The sequence below is a fragment of the Nelumbo nucifera genome, chromosome 3 (assembly GCF_055504915.1).
Source record: "Nelumbo nucifera cultivar China Antique chromosome 3, China Antique-T2T, whole genome shotgun sequence".
NCBI lineage: Eukaryota > Viridiplantae > Streptophyta > Magnoliopsida > Proteales > Nelumbonaceae > Nelumbo > Nelumbo nucifera.
The window spans coordinates 53,526,963-53,549,949 of NC_142651.1; the positions used below are offsets into that span (position 1 = coordinate 53,526,963).

At 39.4% G+C, this 22,987-nt stretch overlaps 1 protein-coding gene across 6 annotated transcripts in view; it reads left to right on the plus strand.

Moving 5' to 3' along the window:
- The window catches only part of PCS (glutathione gamma-glutamylcysteinyltransferase 1-like), a 73,293-nt gene that overhangs the window by 9,130 nt on the left and 41,176 nt on the right, over positions 1 to 22,987 (plus strand). For 3 of the 6 annotated variants that reach the window (XM_088899509.1, XM_010264086.3, XM_088899510.1), the window contains exons 2-3: positions 6,530 to 6,670; positions 20,226 to 20,464. In XM_088899509.1, coding sequence (XP_088755635.1) covers positions 6,547 to 6,670; positions 20,226 to 20,464 — 363 coding nt within the window. In that variant the 5' untranslated portion in view covers positions 6,530 to 6,546. 6 annotated transcript variants of the gene reach the window in all.

Genomic DNA, 22,987 nt, shown 5'->3' on the forward strand with positions numbered 1-22,987 from the left:
CCTTGTTTTTTCCTTTCTGGTACACATTCATTTGCACAAGATTTTGATCAATTATTTGTCTCCCTTCCACAAAGGCTCCCTGATTTTGAGAGATTACCTGGGGCAAGATGCTCTTAAAACATCCTGCTAGGACTTTAGCAATGATTTTGTACAAGCTGCCCACCAGGCTTATTGGCTTATAATCCTTTGGAGATTTGGCATCTTTTTTCTTGGGCACTAGGGTTATGAAGGTTGCATTTGCTCCTGGTGAAATCTTCCCTTTGATGTGGAACTTAGTGAAGACTTCCATCAAATTAGATTTTATTATTTCCTAGCAATCCTAAAAAAAATCCATTGAGAAACCATCAGGTCCAAGGGGTTTGGATCTATCCATTGAGAAAATTGCCTCGTGAACCTCTTCCACATTGAAGTGCCTTTCTGGGAGGGCTAGTGTTGTGGCAAATAGTGATTTAAAATGATCCACAAAGGTCTTTGTAATTTCTTCCTCTGAAGTTATCATCCGGCCTTAAGATTCAACACTAGAAATTTGATTTTTCCTTCTTCCATTTGCCACCAAGTGAAAAAAATTTGTGTTCCCATCACCCTCTAAGAGTCATTTACATCTTGATTTTTGTCTCTAGGAAATTTCCTCATTTCTCAAAATCTCCTCTAATTCCACCTTTAGGGACCATCTTTCCGATCTTTCCTTCTTAGTACACACTCTCTGGGCTTCCTTTCAATCTAACTCCTCTATCCTTTTAGCAATTAATTCCTTTTTTTTCTTCATTTCTTCCAAATTCTTCCTTATTCCAATCCTTAATCCTTTCTTTCAACCTCTTTAATTTTTTCATGAAACTCACCCCTCTGTTGTTGGCATTGATCCCATCTTCCATCCACAATTCCTTTATTTTTTCAATGAACTTTGGGACTTCCAACCACATGTTTTCAAATCTAAAAGGAGCGGAACCCCCAAAAGAGTGCTCTTGGCTAAGGCTTAGGGGACAATGGTCAAAGGTTACCCTAGGAAGTGTTCTCAAGACTAGGCTTCCCCAAAGTTCCTCCCACTCTACAGAGGACGGGAACCTATCCAGCTTTGGACAAACTTGGTTTTCCTAAAAGTTGGACCAGGTAAAAGAGGCTTGCAAAAGGCGGGGTCTTTTAGCTCTAGAGACTCTACCAGGGCATTAAACCTCCTCATACTAGTGGTTATGGTCTGGTTTGGGTTATTTGTTTCATTTGTATATCTTATGACATTGAAATCTCCCCCCAAACACCAAGGGCCCTCCCACAGTTCCTTAATTGCTGCAAGTTCCTCACAGAACAAGTCCCTTTCTCTATATGAGTTAGGGCCATACACATTTGTTAATACCCATTCACTTACATCCCTTACTGTCTTGGCTTTTATTGATATTGAATACAACCCAATTAATTCTTCTACACATTCCACTTCCTCATTCCTCCACATTGTGAGAATGCCACCAGAAGCACCCCAAGAAGGGGCAAAAGACTAACTCAATCCTTTGCTATTCCAAATGCTTCTTATCCACCTTCTATCTAAGTTTGACTACAATCTCCACTTTCTCTTTCCTTAATACACTTCGTATAACTCTCCTCTTTTTAGCACTACCTAATCCCCTCAAATTCCAGCACACAATCTTCATTTCAGTTCTCTTTGTAAGCCCCTTCTACTTCCCGCTTCTAGTTGCCTTCTTTCTTCTCCCTCTTCTTGCTTTTAGCCTTTTCATAAGACACCCCACGCACTAACTTTTCCACTTCACTCAGTTTTCTCTTCCTTTTTTTATCTACACACTCTTCCTTCCTAAGGTAGACTTTGAATTTTGTCTACTCTTTCCCAGGGTTTTTTGGTCTCCTTCCTTTCCCCTTTGGCTGCTCCCTCGGGGCTCTTGCTCTATCAATATTAGTTCCCCCTCTGCTTCACCCTCTGCTAATTCCTGTTTTTCCATTCTATTTTCAGCAGAATTTTCCATCTCAATTAAGGCCTTTAATTTCCCCAAGATTAGATCCATAATCTCATTTTCTCCTATATCCACACTTTCGCTTTCTGCTGGTTTTCCTGGCACACTCGGGCCCAATTCCGCATCAGGTGTAGCTTCCATGATTGGACCTGAACAAACAAGATCAGCAGATTTAGCACAGGAACAAGAGGAACAACAAGCAAAGGAGAACAAGGGGAGGCAAAAATAGATGAAGAAACTCCCTGAAATGGAAGAGGGGATCCCTGCCCAAAGGCAAGCTGTGAAGGGTTGTGTTCCTCTTCAGCATCAGCCTGGACCACTAACTGGATTTGTTCCTCAGTTGAACCTCGATTTGGGTTCCTTCGGAGGCCCACATCCCCAACATTGACACCTTGTTCCTGAACTTGACCTGTTCCTACCTACCCAACTCCTTTTGGTGCTTCTGTAGAATCCCCATAATCCGCAGTAGGCTCTTCCTCACTCGTTTCTTTTAACTCCAGAGCTACAGTGTCTTCTTCTTCTCCAAATAACAGTTTGGTTCCCAAATAGTCAGAGTTTTCTTTCTTGCAAGCCCTTGTAAAACTGACACTTCCTATACTTGAAGGCTGGTCGTCTTCCTCTTTATCAATGTCTATGAGATCCTCCCAATCCGCCTTACCATCAGACTCCTCATGGATCTGTCTAAAGTACATCGGATTTGTTTTTTTCTGGCGTTGTTGACCTCTCCACTCCCCATAAGCTTCATTTGAAGTCTTGGTTTGAAGATTTCAGGAAAGAGCCGTCACTTGGAGAGCTAGTACCAAAAAAGTTATGTGAAAACTCAGAAAACTGGATTCAGAGAGAGTTTGGTTTGGAGGAAATCAAAGAATCTCTAAAAGGCATCATTGGGGGCAAAGCACCTGGCCCGGACGGATTTAACTTTACTTTCATCAAGGCTGGTTGGGAGTGGCTTGAGAAAGACTTCGAGAATATGCTCAAGGAGTTTCATAGAGAAAAAAATGTAGAGAAGATGGTAAATGCCACCTTCATTTCCTTAATCCCTAAGAAGGAAGGAGAAGTAGAACTGAAGGACTTTAGGCCTGTAAGCTTAATCAGCAGCCCTTATAAGTTATTGGCTAAGGTCCTATCCAAAAGACTGAGATATGTGTTGCACGAGGTGGTTGGGGAATCTCAAATGGCTTTTGTAGAAGGGAGACAAATACTGGATGGGGTCTTAGTGGCTAGTGAATGCATTGATTGCCATCTAAGGAGTGGTAGACCAGGTCTGATTTGTAAAATTGGTTTTGAGAAGGCCTATGACCATGTGGAGTGGGGATTCCTAGAAGAAATTCAAAACCTGGTAGGGTTTGGGGAAAAGTGGAGGGCTTGGATGTTTGCATGCATGTCTACTGTCTCTTTCTCAATTCTGCTGAATGGGATCTCATCAGAAACCTTTCAGGCTTCTAGGGGTTTGAGGCAAGGGGACCCTGTGTCTCCTTTGGCTGTTTGTTTTGGTGATGGAGATTTTGAACCTGCTATTAGAAATAAGTGGACAAGTGGGCTTAATTGAAGGTTTTAAGGTAGGTAGAGATGGACCTCACATCTCTCACTTGCAGTATGCAGATGATACTCTAATCTTCCTGGATGCAAAGGTAGAGCAAATTCTGAATTTGAGGGAAATCTTGGCAAGTTTTGAGCTGTTACCAGGGCTGAAGGTAAATCTATCTAAAAGCACAATAATTGCAGTTGGGGAAGTTGGGAGGGAAGTGCTGATGGAGTGGAGTGCAGAATTGGTGAGCTCCCTTTCACATATTTGGGAATGCCGATTGGTGGTACAGTGAAGTCAGTAAACTTATGGAAGCCACTCTTGGAAAGAATTCAAAGGAGGTTAGATGGGTGGAAAGCTAAGTATTTATCTCTGGGTGGGGGGGAGGGTGATACTAATTAGAAGTGTTCTATCAAGTCTTCCAACATACTACCTATCTTTGTTGAAAATTCCACCTAAGGTGGCAGAAAGGATTGAGAATTTCCAACGGGATTTTCTTTGGGAGGGAGTGAGAGGGGGAGGAGGGGGCAAAAAATTTCATTTGGTGAGCTGGGACAACGTGTGCAGGCCGAAGGAGAGGGGAGCGCTAGGGATAAGGAGAGTGGGAATTTTTAATAGGGCCTTGTTGGGGAAGTGGCTTTGGAGGTTCAGCTTAGGAAGGGAGGAGAGTTCATTGTGGAGGAGGGCTGTGGTGGGGAAATATGGAGTGGTAAGATACGGTTGGGAATCAAAGAAGGTGAGGGCTTCCTATGGGGTGAGTGTGTAGAAGGGGATCATGACCTTTAACAAAAAATTCAGAGACGTAACCAGCTTTGTAGGGTATGGATCTAAAATCAGGTCCTGGGAGGATGAGTAGTGTGGGGTGGGCAGGCTTTGTGACTTATGTCCAAGGCTGTATAGGTTATCTGAGGCTGAAAGTGCTATCAATGACTGTTATGAGAGAAGGGGAGATCAGTTGATTTGGAGTCCGAAATTTAGGAGGCCTTTGTTGAATAAAGAAGTTGAAGAGTGCATCTCTCTCTTAGAAAAACTGGAGGGTGTAAAACCTACAATTCAGTTCAGAGATAAGCTCTGGTGGAAAGAGTGCAAGAATGACAAGTTCATAGTAAAGTCATGTTATTTGGCTCTCAGAAGGTGTAACTCAGATTTAAGTCATATCAAGGGCATCTGGGGAAACCCAGTTCCTCCAAGAGTTGAGGCTCTGGCCTGGCTGATAGCAATGGACAACATTTTGACAGGTGATCACTTGAAATCCAGAGGTTTTATATGGCTACCAGATGCTGCCTTTGTGAGGAGGAGGAGGAGAACACTATTCATTTATTCATCTTATGCAAATTTTCAAGCTTTCTGTGGAAAGTGTTTACATCCATGTTCAGGGTCTTTGGCTTTCATCCAACTCCAACAGCAGAGATTTTCTCTACATGGCCCAGGCTGACTGGGAGTAAGAAGGTGAAAATGTTATGGAGTTGTATCCTATTTGCAATATGTTGGAACATCTGGAAGGAGAGAAATAGGACTTTCAAAGACAAGGCTTGTAACATGGAGAAGGTGGTTGCGGCTGTGGGCAGACAGTGGTAGAATGGGTGCTGATTCTTCCTGAATTTAGTCAACGAAAAAAGGAGGATTTTGGGAGTAGGTTAGGAGAGGTCCTGGGATATCAGATATGTAATGCATAGCCTGTTATCTAGTTTGAAAAATAGTTTTTGTACTCGGGTGATGACTTATCACCCTCATTTGTAACTTCTTTTCTTTTAATATTTTTTTTCTATTTACTTATTGAAAAAAAAATTGTGGAAGAGAGAGTGAGTAAGAATTGAGGAAAGAGTGATGTACATATCTTCTTTTGTATGGTTGACCTAAGTGGATGGCCATAACCTAACCCAATCCAATCCTTTTTATTTGACCCAATGGGTGTCTAATCCACATTTAACCCACACCTTAAATGGTTGGATTTGGATGGGTTAGCCGGTCAGGTGGGTTGGCTTAGAAATTGTCATCCCTTGTGGGATGTTTTAGGGTGTTGCCTTTTGGATTGTAGCTGCACATTTCTCATATATAATTACATACTGTTAATGATTTTAATGAGAGTAACTGGTATTTTTTCTTTGAGGGATGAACACTTTTCACTTCACTTTTGCATTTTAATTTTACAAATAGCACCTTGAGGACAGTATTTTTCCTGTTTACCTAAATGTTTTAGGACTTTTTTTTTTTAAATAAATCAAAGGAAAATTGTTAATTAAATTGATCACTTTCTATGTATTCTGCATTATGAATGATGCGACTTTAGTGGTATTGTTTTTGCTTTATACTATTGGTCTGACAGGTTATTTTAAGATGTTATTTGGGTTGTGATTAGAGGTGGTCAAACACCCTTAATATAAGTTGGGGTGATAGGAGGTAGTCCTATTCACCATGCTTAAAAGAAATTGGTCAGTTGAAAGTAGAGCCAAACAAAGTTGAAAGGTTCCCTTGTATTCTGGCAACCAAACCTACAATGGAATAAATTCATCTGGTTCATTTTGATAGTAAAAGACATTCAAGTTTTAGAGTTGGTTTGTGGTTTCAATCATATTATTGCTATAGTACAAAAAATAAAAAAAAATCTGTATCTCATATGGTGAAAAAATTATTCTTTTCCCCATGAATCTATGTATTTATCTTGTATTCAAAATTATATGCACATGTCACCATATATGCACATGCTCTTTTGCAGCTTGGAATAATATGTTCTTTTTTGCAAGGTTCAAAATATCGATATGCCTGATACGCCGGTATGGGCGAATCGGGCGAATCGATACTTATTTTCGTGGTTTTTTTTTTAAAATTTTTTTTCGTCAACTGGTTCAGGGGAGCTGGTTTAGGTCTTTGCCACACCCTGAACCAGTCAGACCACCAATACACCCACTGTAGGGGCATACCGGTGGGGTGCCGGAATGATATGTATTGGTCGATATGGGCCGATACGTGTCGATACTTTGAACCTTGCTTTTTTGTCATTTACCTTTCCTGTTCCTGCCTTGTGACTTGCAGCAACTCTTTTCTGAAGCTCTTCGAAGTGGACACATGGAAGGATTCTTCAACTTAATTTCTTCCTTCCAAACACAATCAGAACCTGCATACTGTGGATTGGCCAGTCTTTCCATGGTCTTAAATGCTCTTGCAATTGATCCTGGAAGAAAATGGAAAGGTAAGCCTTTAATATATTTAAGTGCATGGCTATGTATTGTAAGTTTAAAAAGACTTGAAGAATTGGAAATTGAAATATCATAATCTTTTGGTAGAATCCATTGGATTTCAGGTTTTGTACATGATTTCTCTTTATGTTATTTACTTAATCAATGATTTTTTTTTCTTATGACTACATAAGCTTCCTTATTATTTGCACTATTTTTTTTAACTCTTCATTTATTTCTTTTATACTTGACATTTCATGTTTCATATGTAGTTTTATTTTGGATGGGTTATATTAGTTGGCTTAGTACCAATTGATGTAGGACTGGAATGGCTTCAAGACTAAAGCCCTTCTTGGTTAAGAGGGGTTAGAAGGATTATGGGTCAAATTGTTGAGAACTGCATTTTTTTTCATGGAATGGTGGAAAAAAATTAAAAAAACCTAGTGTAGTATTTGAACTTTAATGATACCTTTTAGATACTAGTAAATGTGGACATGCATTACATGCCGCAGTTTTAGATAACATTAATAATTTCAGTTTCCTTATTAGAACCCATTGAAAAACATAAGTTATCAAAGTAGGGTGTGCTGGTGGATTTAAAATTTTATTTAATTTGCATTGTTAATAAAAGTACTTTTTTTGATAAGTAAAATGAAAATTTCATTAAAAGAAAAAGAGTGTAGTCTAGACAGGTGATAAGGTAGCACCTAAACCACCGAGACTAGGAAGAATATTAAATTCCAGATTACAATTTGAGTGATTTAAGAGGCGTGCCTAGGTGCACAGGTGAGGCGCATTTTGGGGTATGCACCTCGCCTAGGTCCTAGGCACACCCCTTTCAAAAGGCAATTAAAGTTATAAAATCATTATTTTTCATGTGAGAAATAAGAATTTCAAACCCTAACATAGACTTGTTCGGGCTTGCCTCGACTCATAGGATCAAGAATGCAATATGTTTTACATCACATTAGCTGCTTGAAGCAATGCAATTAAGGGAAAAAAGAGATTGTGGGTTTTACGTGCTTGAAAATGCTTTATATGTTTGCTTTTATTTTTAAATTTTCGTTTGAATACGCTTTACTTGCTATGTTTATGTATTTTAATTTTAGATAATTGTTTTTTAAAACATTTATTTTAAAATTTATGTTTATATTTTTTATTAACATTATGTTTAATATTTTTGAATTTTTTTACATTTTTAAATATTTTTGGCATTTTTTTTGAATTTTCTGACTTAATTTTTTATTTTTAGATTTTTTTTTTTGTAGTTTTGCGCCTTTTTTAAAAAGATGCGCACCTCGCTTTGCACCTTTCGCCTCGGGCGCAAATTGGCACTTGCACCTTTTTTGTGCCTTGCGCTTTTAAAACACTTCAACTTCCACCATCTCCTAGAGACAAACACTTCAAACTTCTCTTAGTGCTGAGAGAAGCACTGGCAGAAATAAGACCAACTGCAATGGATTTGCCCAGAGCCGCCCCCAACTTCTACCAGCTCTAGGGACCTTCACATTTCAAGATAGCCACAACGATTCTTCCTCCCCTCTTCCCTTAAACTTTTTTTTTTGACCCCCACATTTCAAGATACCCCCTCCCCTAACTACTAACTTAAACTTCCGAATCCCCCTTCATTCTTCTTCAATCCAATCGTCTTCCCTTCCCTCCCCTTCGGCCCATTTCTCACCTCCCTCCCCAACTATTTTCTTTTTATTTTTTTTCTTCTGTTTTTTTTTTTTTATAATTGTTCTATTGCTCGCCTGACCACACTCTCCCCTCCCAAAAGAATAAACCGAGAGATTTGCCCACAACCACCTATCTCTCCACTAACTTCTTGATTTCCACCCTCTTCTCCCCTAACCTTCCTTCTTGAATATTCCTCCTTTCCATACCCAATACCACATCATCCCCTTCCTTTAGTCCCACTCCTGAATCCTCCTGTTTTGTCAATTCAAGATTTTCCAGATGAATCTTGTTCCCGTCGTCAAATTGCAAAGATCGAAAGATCGCTTCTCCTTTTGGGGGTTCTCAACACAAGAAATTCTAGCTTTTGCTTCTCTTCGTTTATATATTCTTTTGTATTTGCTGGTTGGTCTTTTACCTACCAGATCATCTTTCAATCATGAGAAAACTTTTGTAACATGAACCATGCTAGACTAACTTGAAACTTTGAATTTTCATGGAATCTCCAAAACATCGCCTTTAATAGCCCCATCATTCTCTTTCCTTCTACGACCCAAACCAATCCCTAATCTTCCAATGACAACTTCGTGAGCTGAAGAATCAGAGCCACTCTCCTCCACTCCCAACTCCATAGCTGCCTAACCTTCCCTATTCGAACCAGAGTCTACACCTTATTCTTACATCAGAACTCCTGAGAAATTAGCAGATATCGTACCTGGCTCACCATCGAGAGAGTCAGAAGAGCGACATGTAATCCATTTAGCTTGCAGAAGATAATCAAGCATTGAGGGTGACTCACGAGCTACTTCTCTATCACACCCTGCCGACGAGCCAATAAAAGCATCCTTCGACAGACCAATGATTGCAATAATTGAACGGTCAGAGGTGCACTTTGAACTCTGAGTTGACCGCCGCAAATCCTTATCCTTTTTCCTTCTACGGCCAAACTTTGTTTTAACTTTACCTCGGGCCCACCCCTCTTAAATTTACTTAAGATCATCACCCTAAACCCCCCTATCTTAATGGCATCAGTGACCTAATGGCCTAATCAAACTCCACTCGCAATGGGCCCCACCGCTTAAAAGTTTCCCACCTAAACTCACCCAAGCCTCTTCATTTCCTTCGTGAATCTCCTCCTTTCTAAATTTGTCCGCCATGTGTTCCTCCCTATTTAAAAAGCTCTTCACTTTTCCTCCCAACTTTACTATTTTACCCCTTGCACTTTTCTTATTTTCTCTTATATACTTTGCTAACATTACCCCACTATTGACTATTCGACTTCGATTATCTTCCTCCTCCAGCCCATTGAACTTCTACACCAGCATCTCCCCTCCTTCCTCTGATAGGCATTTGTGCATCTGAGTGTAACAAGGCAAGAGCGTTGGGGTTCTCCTCCACCCAACAAGATGAAATGCAACCTTCAACCACCATCCTTAGATTGTACCACTCCCCTACAAAATTCAAAGCTAAGTAAGAAGGAACCAAATGCACATCTTCAACTTCAATCAATAATCTTTTTTTTTTTTTTTTTTTTTATCAATAACACATTTCATTAATTAACCATAGAAATAATTACAAAGGGGAAGATAAACTTTCTTATCTTCCAGCTGAGGCTTGAGCCCCCAAGAAAGGAAAATAAAAGAATTACACCTAAGCCCAAAGCATAGACTCCCTCTCCACCCCTTGTTTAGCTAACCCATCAGAAAAAGAGTTAGCTGATCTTTTCACCCAACTGATCTTGATTTCCATCTCTTGAACCAGCCACCTAAATTTCCTCCTCTCATTGCTGTAATTCCATAACTCACTGTTGTCTTTATTGAGCCACCCTACAACCACCTCCGAGTCCCCCTCAATTATAAGTTTTCTTATATTCATCTCCTTAGCTCTTTGGACTCCTTCCATAACTGCATAGATCTCAGCTCTGAGAAAGTCACCCACTCCAATTGGGCCTGAGAACAGGGATGAAACAATCCCATTCTCATCCCTAAACACACCTCTAATCCCCAAGTGTCCAAAATTCCCTCTACTACTCCCGTTAAAGTTTAGTTTTAAGAAACCAGCTGACGGAGGGGTCCAAGACACACTTATTACTGTTTTGGTCTGGGTGCAACTTGCAATCTCACCCCACTTCCTCAACATGTCATCCACTGTGTAATCTGTGAACAGCTCTGAGGATTTCAGCCATGGTACAACCCTTATATGGATCATTTCTTTCAGTTCTTCAGCACCTCTCTCTACTTCAGAGAAGATCCTGGAGTTTCTTTCTTCCCATAAAGGCCAGCATACCAATCAATAATCTTGTTGAAACCAGGTTCTTCAACCAATACGTTTGAGCATCAACTTTTTTAAACGAATTACAAGCGTTTCCCACTGCATTGAAGGTTTGTAGGTTGCAAGCATTTAGAGGAATCCCATAAGCATTGATCCACACGAGGCTCTTTGCACCCAATCTTTGATTGCCGCCACTAACGGATTCCATTTTCCCAGCCTAAGGTCCACCTGCTTGACTTTAGTAGATTTGCAAACCTGCATTCATCTTCTTCATTTGGACTTTCTCTTTCACGTTCCACCACGAGCTAACCCATCTTAGAACCTCCACTTTGTCAAGATCAGTGTTAGCAAAACATCCGACTAGGCACTTCTCAAGCCAACAAACCCTCTCTAGGACTCCGTCGCTTGACTCCACAAAGACTTCCTTAACATCTACCATTTTGTTCAATACTTCACACTTATCATATTTATTTTTGTTTAATATGATAAATATATAATATTAAAAATGTGCACAATCTTTTTGATAAAATTTTGTATTTATTTTTTGACCTATTTGACTTGCAAGAAAGACGGATCTCATTTTTTGGGCAACTTTAATTTTTTTTTCCATTTTATGAATAATTATAGAAATAATTCTTGTTTATCACACTTATCTAAGTTTAGTATGATAAATTAATAATACTAGAAATATGCCAAAAGTTTCTATTAAATCTCTATTTGTATAATTTTTGTATTTCTAATTTCTATCTATTTTTTAATTTTTATTGATTATGAAATCATTTCTTGACCCGTTTTACTCAAATGATTGGACTGTTAGAGTGTAAGTTGGTAAGCTTGGGTTGGGTTTAAGCTCAACCTAGGCCCAACCCTATGCACTGGGCCTAAGGATTGAGACTAAAGTCAAGCTTGATCTGTCCAACCTGGGCCCAACCCACACTAAAATTTCATGCACTCGGGTTGGGCTCAAGCTCAAGTTGGTCAATCAGACCACACTTAAAAATGACACAAATGTATTTGTATATGTATGCATGTATGCATGTATGCATGTATGCGTGTAATTAAGTAATTATGTTTATATATGTGTATGGTCAAGCCAAGCTTGAGCTACCTAAGAGCTAGACATAATCCTAGCTTGAAAGATAGAAAAGTCCAAACTTTTGGGCCAAGGCCTAACCTAAGGACCGAAAATCCAAGCCATCCGGTTAACATTGCGGGATGGATCAGTCCAGGGTCAAGTTGAGTCTGCCCAATTTGCATCCCTATGGACTATTTACCACTGGTTAGATGGAAAAGCAGTTTTATTTTTGAGTTATCATAATTTTTTAATCTATTTCCATCATTAATAAAAATAACTTATTTATCATGCATTTTTGTTTTTTTTTTGATCAGCAAAGAAGACTTTTATTCAAATAAAAGAAACAGTTACAAGATTACAGCAAATAGAAAGCAAACATTACTGCAAGTAGAAAGCAGACATTACTGCAAATAGAAAGCAGACATTGCACCAACAAGTGTTCCAATAAAGCCTAGAAAAGCTGCTGCCTATGGACTCCCTGCTTGGCTAATGAATCAGGCATCCCATTTGCAGTTCTCCTGATCCATCTGAACAAGGCGTGAGTTCCCTTGCTGGACTTTCAATCTCCCTTAGGAGGAGATGTCTATAAATCCAAGGAGCATTATCCTTGAATTAGTCCAAGATATCACTATTTTTTAGTCCCCTTCTACCTCCAAATTCTTAAGATCTGCTTGCTTGGCCAGTTTTAACCCCTATAGCAGAGCTAACAGTTCAGCCTTTAAAGAATCATCTTTCCCTAAAGGTCCTAAATACATAGCCAAAACTTTGCTTGAGGAATCTCTAATCACACCACCAGTGCCTTCCAATCCCAGGTTTGCTTTAGAGCTCCCATCAAAATTCAGCTTGAATTTGTTGAGACCTGATGGATTCCACACCACCTTTCTTTCTTTCTTTCTTCTCAGAAGAGTGTGCCACTTCTTTCCATGCTCTTACTATATCAATAATCGAGAAGCTTTGAAAGAGCTCAAGTGTTATCACATAGTGTGCAACATTTATCTTAATGGCCTCCACTAGATCTTCACTTGACCTGTACTTGTTGAAAATTCTTGCATTCCTTTCCTCCCATACAGTCCACACCACCACTGCCCTAACTGATTTCTACATAACTCTTCCTCTTTTTGTTGGCTGCCTTAAAAAGTTTGGGTTGAAGAGGCTTACTACATCATGGGGAGTACTCCACTTGCAACCAAATAGAGAACAAAAGACTCCCAAACAAAGAGCACAAAAGGGCAATGGATCAGTAAATGGGGTAGGGATTTACCATCTGTAGAGCAAAGAATGCACATATGAGGGGAGAGGCATTTGTTTGGACTCCTTTTTTGAAGCATGCCATAGGTGTTCACCTTCCCAAGAAAAACCTCCCATCACAGAGCTTGGATTTTTGGTAGAATGGGATTGCTCCAAATCTCTTTCACTAGGAAATTCTCTCCCCCATCTGGAGTTTGTACAAGAGTATTAAAAAAGGAAGCACATGTAAAGGTGCCATCAAATGAAGTAGACCAAACTCTAGTGTCCTCCAAATATTGAACCAAAAAGGCCGACTTAAGCTTGTTGTTGTACAAGAGAAAAGGGAGAGAGAAGAGGAGAGACAAGAGGACTGAGAGCCCAAAAGAATACTGCAGGCGTGCAGTATGTTATTATTTATACTAGGGCAACCGTACAACTTAAAAATAAGAAAGAAATTACAAAAGTACCCCTGCGGTACCATACATATATAAAATATCTGTTAACACTCCCCCTCAAGTTGGAGCATAGATATCAATCATGCCCAACTTGTCACAAAGATCATGATGTCTTCAGTGGTGTAGTCCTTTTTTAAAAATGTCTGCAAGTTGGTTCTCAGAGCTGACATAGGGAGTACACACTTCGCCTGTGATGACTTTCTCTCTGATAAAATGCTTGTCAACTTTGATGTGTTTTGTTCTATCATGTAGCACTGGTTAGCAGCAATGTTTATGGCTGCTTTGTTATCATAGAATAGCGTCATAGGCTTGTCCACTAGGAAACCCAACTCACCCAACAGATTCTTTATCCACATACTTTCAGCCACTCTGTGAGCCATTGCACGATATTCAGCTTCAGCACTGGATCTAGCCACCACACTTTGCTTTTTACTTCTCCAGGTAACAAGGTTTCCTCCGATAAAGGTGCAGTAGCCACTAGTAGACTTTCTGTCATTTTGAGATCCAGCCCAATCTGCATCAGTATACACTTCAACTTTCAAATGCCCGTGTCTTTGAAATAACAAGCCAGCACCAAGAAACCTTTTAAGATATTGGAGGATTCTCTCTGCTGCTTCAAGATGAGTGGACCTAGGTGCATGCATGAACTGGCTAAGGACACCAACAACATACACAATGTCTGGGCAGGTCATAGAGAGATATAACAATCTCCCTACAAGTCTCTGAAACTGTTTCACATCCTTGATAGGTTCGCCTTGACTGTCACCTAATTTATGGTTGGGATCAATGGGAGAGTCAACTGGCTTCACTCCCATCCTTCCAGTGTCCTGAAGTAAATCTATGACATATTTCCTTTGGGAAATGAAGATACCCCTTTTTGAGCGGGCAACTTCAATTCCAAGGAAGTATCTGGGAGGCCCTAGATCCTTTATTTCAACTTCAACCTCTGGATTTCATCCTTCCAGTCACCAGTAACAATTATATCATCAACATATACTATTAAAGCAACAATTTTACCTTCTCCTCTTTTCACAAATAGTGTGTGATCTGATTGACATTGCTTGTATCCTTTCTGCTGAACTGCAACATGGAATCTGTTGAACCAAGCTCTTGGTGATTGTTTTAGTCCGTATGAAGACTTCTTCAATTTGCACACCTCCTGTTCATTGCCTTGAGCTTGGAAACCAGGGGGTTGTATCATGTAAATTTCCTCTTCAAGATCACCATTCAAGAATGCATTCTTGATATCAAGCTGATGTAGATCCCAATCCAGGTTAGCAGCAAGAGAGAATAGAACTCTAATGGAGTTCATCTTGGCAACAGGAGCAAAAGTTTCTGCATAATCAACTCCGTACACGTGTAAACCCCTTTGCCACTAAACGAGCTTTATACCTCTCCACCGTGCCATCAGCCCTATGTTTGACAGTGAACACCCATTTACATCCAACTGGATCCTTTCCCTTAGGAAGATCTACAAGTTCCCATGTGCCATTTTTATGAAGGGCATTAATTTCTTCCTTCATGGCATCTGTCCATTCAAGTACTGAAAGAGCTTCTGCCACATTCTTGGGGATAGGGACACTGTCAATAGAAGTAAGAAAAGCACGAAAAGAGGGTGAAATGTTCTCATAGGAAACAAAGTTGGAAATGGGGTGTTTAGTGGTGCACAATCTAACACCTTTCCTGTGAGCAATAGGAAGGTCAAGGTCATTAGTAACAGAGGTATCGATTGCAATAGAATCAGGGACATCATTGGGAGCCAAGTTACCCGAGTGAGTATGATCCGCCCCCGAGGGGTTTGATGGCACTGGAGGTACAACTTCTAGATTCTCCACAGCTCTTGAATTTGGTTGGCCTTTGCGACGACGGAAGAAGACACGAAAAGGCGGAGGATCAGGAAGAGGAGGGTGCTGAACCAGTTTCTCCTCATGTCTACACTCCCCCCGAGGAGAAACAGAAAAGAAAGGCTCATCCTCAAAGAAAGAGACATCCATGGAAACATAAAATTTCCGAGAAACAAGATCAAAACAATGGTATCCCTTCTGAGTGAAGGAGTACCCCAGGAATATGCAAGGAGTAGCACAAGAATCCAATTTCCCATGAGTGGGAGACAGATTTTGGACAAAGCACCGACAACCAAATACACGAGGAGGAATGGGAAGAAGGGGGGCCTTAGGGAAGAGAAGCTGATGTGGGGCTTTGTACTCTAACCACCGAGAGGGCATACGGTTAATTAGGTAGGTAGAACAAAGAACAACCTCAAGCCAAAAACGTTTGGGGACATTCATATGGAGTAGTAAACCTCGAGCCACTTCAAGGAGATGTCGGTTCTTTCATTTAGCAACACCATTTTGTTGTGGTGTTCGGGCACAAGAGCTACGGTAAAGTGAACCACGCGAAGCAAAGAACACCGTGAGATCACTATGAAAATACTTTTTCGCATTATCTGACCGAAAGATTTGGATTTCAGTTTGAAATTGAGTGAAGACCATCCACTGAAAATCTTGGATAATTTTTGGTACTTCCTGGTTCGCATGGGATATACCCGAGTATATCTAGAATAATCATCAATGAGGGTAATAAAATACTTGTAACCACTCTCAGATGGTAAAGTAACAGGGCCCCACACATCAGAATGAACAATGTGAAATGGAAATTCAGATTTACTATTTTTTGGAAGAAAATGAGTTCTACAATGTTTACTCAATTGACACGTTTGACAAGAGAAATCTGAAACGGACACTGACTTAAACAGTTCTGGAAACACAACTTTTAAAGACTCAAAAGACAAGTGACCAAGCCGACAATGCCATAAATAAACTTGACTCTTACAGGACTGACTCATAGACTCAATAACATGAAGACCAGCCTTATTCTCCAGCATGTAAAGTCCATCAACCATACGTCCTCTACCAATCGTCCTCCCCGAGGCCAGATCCTGGATCACACAGTAAGAAGGGAAAAAGGTCACTGAGCAGTTTAAGGAATTAGTAACACTATACTAAAGAGAACAAATTAATGGGAAATTTTGGAACATGTAGAACATCAGAGAGGGTAAGCCTAATGGGAAGAGAGATGGTTCCTTGACCAGCTATGGAAGCGTATGATCCATCAGCTAGTCTCACCTTGTCTCTTCCAGAAAGAAGGTGATAGGTTTGAAAGTAAGAGGACATACCAGTCATGTGTTTTGACGCTCCAGAATCAATGATCGGGGGAGAGTCAAGGGTATGAGAAGCAACATGGAAAGCTGTGGCAGAGTTACCTGAGCTCTAAATGGTCACAGAAGGAATTCATAATATCCTCCCTTGGGTCAGATCCAGAGGAATGTGTCTGAGTCACTGTATGGATGGGGGGCTGATTCTCTCGAGTAGCCATGTTGGCCATAGTGTGTTTCTTTGTACCTTGCTGTCCTGACCTTTTATTCACATCTGAACTTTGCTTCTTATTCAGATCTTGAGCCCATTTCGGTTTCCCATGAAGATCCCAACATGTATCTCTGGTGTGTCGGGGTTTCTGGCAACGAGTACACCACAATTTTTCTTTATCTTCCGTTTTTTTTCTGGAGATCTCCTTTCCTGGAAGAATTTCCCACACTGGTAGAGACACCCCCTTTTGCTGCCAACACAACTGCATCTCCACCAGGGCTATTCATCAAATTCCTTCTGCTCTCTTCTGATTGTACAAGAGCATAAACTTCCTGAACTGATGGAAGATCCTTAGAACTGAGAATCTTGACTCTGATAGATTCATACATAGGGTTCAAACCATGTAAGAAGGCAAATACTCTCTGCTGGGAGACAAGTTTCTTGTACAGTTTTGCATTCTCGTCACATTTCCAGTCCACACTTTGATAATGGTCCAACTCCTTCTAGACAGAAGTCAAGTCAGAGTAATATACCGATAGACACCTCTCCTCCTTTTTACAAGTAGACGACTCTGCCTGTAGTTGATAGATCTTTGCATAGTGTCGCAGTTCTGAGTATGTAGATTTTGCTTGTTCCCAGATCTCATTTGCCGTTTCAGCCCACATGAAATTCTTCATTATTTGAGGTTGCATAGAGACTAAGAGCCAAGACATAACCATGTTGTTTTCCTGATTCCATCTATCATATTCAGCACTCCCAGAGTGTGGTTCTTTAATTCTCCCATTAATATAACCTGTCTTCCCCCTTGCAGTGATGTACAGCTTGATCCCTCTTGACCACTCTAAGTAATTTAAACCATCAAGAGGGACAACAGCCATGGGAAAGGATAGGTCTACACCCCCACTCATTCCATTCAGCATTGAGGAAACTCCAGATGTAGCAGAATCTTCACCACTCATGATTTCAGATTTAAAAACAACACCCAAAAAAAGGAACACAGCCTCAAAGAGTTATTACAGAAGGTACCAGCCACTTCCAGACCTTCAGTTCACCAAAAAAAGCTGCTGTTGCAGCACACAAACAAGGTCCTTATGACCTACGGTTTCACAGGTTTCCAAAAACAAAACTGCTGTTGCAGCACATAAACAGGTCCTTATGACCTACGGTTGCACAGGGATCAAACAACCCCACAACAGAAAGGAAAGGAAGAGGTGAAGCTCACCACACATCTAATCAGTAGACCTGGAACAGGTCCAACATCAGGGCAGCCGAACAGTCAATGAGAACAAAGTAAAAAAAAAGGGTTACTTCAGTCAAACATCAGGGCAGCCGAACAGTCAATGAGAACAAAGTAAAAAAAAAGGAGGTTACTTCAGTCGAACACCAGGGCAGCCGAACAGCAGATGAACATCAGATGATAACTTCTGAAAGTTTCAGTCGAACATCAGGGAAGCCAAACAGCAGATGGACAGCAGATGATAATTTCTGAGAACTTGTCACCCTCGAAACAAAACCTTCTACATGCTGGAAGCCGAACAGCAGATGAAGATAAAAAAAACAGACAGACTTTTACATGCTGGAAGCTGAACAGCAGATGGACACAACTGGAAGATGAAGGGACAGACTGCTCGACTTCACCTTTCAAGCCTGGACGACCTGCTCTGATACCATGTTGTACAAGAGAAAAGGGAGAGAGAAGAGGAGAGACGAGAGGACTGAGAGCCCAAAAGAATACTGCAGGCGTGCAGTATGTTATTATTTATACTAGGGCGACCGTACAACTTAAAAGTAAGAAGAAATTACAAAAGTACCCCTGCGGTACCATACATATATAAAATAACATCTGTTAACACTTGTCAAGCAAACAAATAAGGGACTCACACTCATTATCTCTCAAACCCCTTTTGAAAGCAAAATCCCAACTCGGTCCAAAGTGAGAAAAAGTGAGTTTGATATAGGTTGTAACTTGTAGTCAGAAACTGAATAAAGTTCAGAGAAAAGAGCACAAAAAAGAGTATCATCCAACCAAAGGTCTTCCCAAAAAAGACCCTAGAACTACAATCCGCATCAAATCTAATGAGATTAATAAAGATTGGATATACGTCTTGTATTGCTTTCCACGGAGAGCTCGAGGATGATGTGGGGGTTACCCTTGCATCCCAACCATTGTTCATCAGCCCGTGAATGCTTTCTATAACCTTGTGCCAGTGCCACAACCTGTTTCTTTGCAATGGAAACCTCCAAGCTACTTTCTTAACAGAGAAGCATTTCTGTGAACTAAGTTCCCCAATCCTAGACCTCCCTTTTCCTTTGTTTTGCTGACTTGTTCCTACTTTACTAGGTTAGTTAACTTACTTATCACCACTTCATTGGGGGTGAAGTTGGAAGTAGTAATTTTTTTTTTTCTTGGGAGTTCTATATTGCAGGCTTGCTTATAAAGTTTTTAACTGTTGCTTTCTTATCCCAGCTTTTGTTGGTTTGTTGACTGGGATTTGCTTTTCTTTTGTTCTTCCCTCTTCCCTTTTGTTCGTTAATAATGTAGGGTCTGGTAAATAGAAAGTAAGGTTGATGGGAAGCCTTGCTTCAAAATCTAGCAAAGTATGCTCTAAATCTGGGGGAAATCTAGATAATGGTTGCTGGCGTTCTTCTAGACTAGTAGCACAGAACTACTAAAAGATAAAACAGAAAAAAGAAGAAATCAACTTCTGTTGTCCTGGACAGATATACATTATAAATAGAACTCCTCAAAGCATTGACTGAAATAGAAATTTGGCTATTACCAAAAGTGCAGCTAGTCCTAGAAACTCCTAAAATTAGAAACTCAGCAAAATAGAGTTGATTTAAATTAATAGTTTACTAGACAAAATAGGAAACAACTAATTGTATACCTTCTAACAAAAAACAGGAACTCCCTAAAGAAAATAACAGCTATTTTTTTTGTTTTTTTAAAGTAGAAACTATGTTTTTGTAACTTTGGGATGGTCAAATCTATTTAGAAATTGATTTGTTGCATCTTTTATTGGTTTAGAAAGCTGAAATACATCAGTTAGTAAAATTTTGTTGAGCCATCTTCAGAGAATGGTGATGTGATCTCTTGAACTTAATCCAGTAAAGATAATTCTAAATTCAGAAATGACCCATCTTCTGTAAATGGCATTCTGAAAGACCTAAAGACATTGTAATGGTGAAGTGACCCTATGTCTTCTAATTATATTGAAGATCATACAAAAGCTGAATGCTTAATTTAATGATGCTTCTGTAGGAGAATCTAGGACATTCAAGAATATCTGCAAATCATAATACTGCACATGTATGAACTTCTATGGCTAAAGTACCAATAGCTATATATAATGTTAGAAAATGCAAAAAGTTCCATGAAAGGCCTATTTCAATCATCCATGAATCCCCATTTCTAAATGCTATATCAAACTCCCACACAGTGAATTTTATTTTGGGATGCCACTTTCATAGCCCCATAATCAATGAGATTTCTCTCTAGGTCCTTGGAGATGGTTTGATGAATCTATGTTGGATTGCTGTGAACCTTTGGAAAAGATTAAAGCTAAAGGCATCGCATTTGGAAAGGTTGTATGTCTGGCTCACTGTGCTGGTGCTAAAGTTGAAGCTTTTCGCACAAACCAGAGCACTTTAAATGATTTCCGTCAACATGTCATAACGTGTACTTCTTCTGAAGATAATCACGTAATCACGTCCTACCACAGAGCATCTTTTAAGCAGGTTTTTACTTATCTCAATTAATTTTGGCTTTAGATAATTTATATCTTCTTCTTCGGTTTAACATTTAGTTGTTCTCTTCTCTTATGTTTTTCAATTTTTTTTTTTTTTAAATTTTTAGGCATACTTACTGGTGATGCTTTAACTTCTTGATACATTGAGGTGGAGGATCATGCAGAAGTCTATGATCCTTTCTACCAGTTTCTCGAGTCTCTAATTTTGTTAATGGGATAAACCTTTAGCAAATTTTGTTTTGATTGGCATAATCAATGGTGTTCTGCATCCATATTGACGGAGTTAGAGTCTTAATTTAATGAGATGCATTACTAGCAAATCTATTTCCAATTTTTAGTTTTTTTTTTTTGCTTGAATTTACAATACAGGGATAACTTAACCTGAGATTATATTTCAATCCCTGAAGGTGCTTTAGTCTCAATTCCTCTAATTTGTCATTGATTTATTTTTTAGTTAGAATGTGTTGCAAATTTGATTCTTTTAAGCAATTATGAGGTCAGTTAGTGGTTCAATACAATTAACTTTCTCTAGTTGATATTTGTATGACTAAGAGGAACTAACCTTGGATGATACTTCAACAAAAAAATAAATAAAAAGAAAAAACCTCAGATGATACTGAACATGTTTGATGTTGTGTTTAGTAGTTAAGCCACTTATTTTTTGGTTATCTTCTGTGAATTTGGGACCTCTTTCTTTGTTATTTGTTCTTCTATACTTTCTTGATGATCTGCTCTACTTTTAGTTGGCAAATTCTCCAATTTATCAGCCTCTGTTTTTTTTTTTTTGATCAATAACAGAAACTTGTATTAAAGAATTAATAGAAAGATACAGAAGAAGGAAGGAGAGAGATAAAATCTCTTAACCCTCCCTGAGAAATACAGAAAACAGAATTACAATACAGCCCAGAACATTTGATCCCTTCCCACCCCTTGTTTAGCAAGAGCATCCACAGAAGAGTTAGCATTTCTCTTAATCCATTGTAGCTGAATCTCTACATTCTGAGTTAGTGAATTGAACTTTCTTTTTTTTGTTTGCGAACTTTCATAATTATTTTTCCTCCTTGTTCAACCAGCCTATAACCAATTTTGAATCTCCTTCTACAATTAACTTTCTGATATTTAATTCTTTAGCCTTCTTTAACCCTTCCATTACTGCCATAGCCTCAGCTCTAAGTGAATCCCCTACACCGATTGGGCCTGAAAACATAGCAATAACTTTCCCTTCCTCATCTTTGAATGTTCCTCCAATGCCTGAGGGTCCCAGATTGCCCTTACTACTTCCATCAAAGAACTAGATGCTGGCGGAGACTATAAGGGAGTAATCTTCATTTGAAATGGGGCTGAATTAGCCATTTCCTTCCAGCTCCTTGACAACATATCTGTAGTTACCCCTTCAAATACCTCCAAAGACTTTAGCCAATGTGCAACCCAAATACTGACTGTTTCAATGATGTCCTCTTTACTCCTCTTCTTTTCAGAAAATATGTGTGAGTTCCTTTCTTCCTAAATTGTCTGGCAGATGACAGCTCTAACACACCTCGACATTATTCTGCCCCTTTCCTTTGGCCACCTAAGAAAGGAAGAAGCAAACAGACCTTGTACACTTGGTGGGGGTATCCTTCTGCAACCAAACAAAGAGAGAAACCAATTTCAAATAACTAAAACAAAAGGGCGAATACCAAAAAAAAAAAAAAAAACAAATGGGCAGGAGATTAATAAGTAATAGCAGCTCTCACCATTAGCCTTACAAAGGATAATTTAGCTGCCTCTGTTATTTCTCAGAGTTGTTCTTTATGATCCAGATGCCTTTTTAGCTGTCTAAATGTTAATAAAAACATTTTGACTCTGTTATGCTTTGCAAAATCAAAATAATATTGTTGTGTGCAGAAGGGAATCTTGTCTTCCTTGCCTAGAAATGTATTGGCTATTTATAGCATATATACATGACTTGGAAACAATTGTAGCCTTGATGAATTTATGATTTCTTTAGTGGGAATCTCAGCAACAGTCTCTACCCATGCAGAACTCCAAATAATTACCCTGTCATAATCTGTATTCACAATGCAAATGGTTAAATTGCTATGCTTGCAATGTTACATTGCATTTACTCTTGAATAACAAGTTTCTTTTAATGGTAGTAATTCAAAAGAGGATTTTATTGAAATTAAAAAAAAAAGTGTAGAACAGGTGATAGGGTGATGAGATAACACCACAAACAAAAAGTACAATGAGAACCACAAAGAAACAGAACAAAATTACAACCAGAATATCAAGGAAAAAGGAGCAGACATCAACTGCAGACATTACTAAATATCCGAGTACAAACTAATCCAATTCAAGGGTAGACCAGAAGTGTAGGACAAAAGAGTCTTTAGAAGCCACTACAAATTCTGGTAAAAGCCAAAATCCAGTCCACAATCATGTTGCCAATATCAGCATATATTTTTTCAGCATCTCTCCTTTCCATCAAGCAGTTTTCTATTTCTTTCTTTCGAAATTCTCCAACAAATGG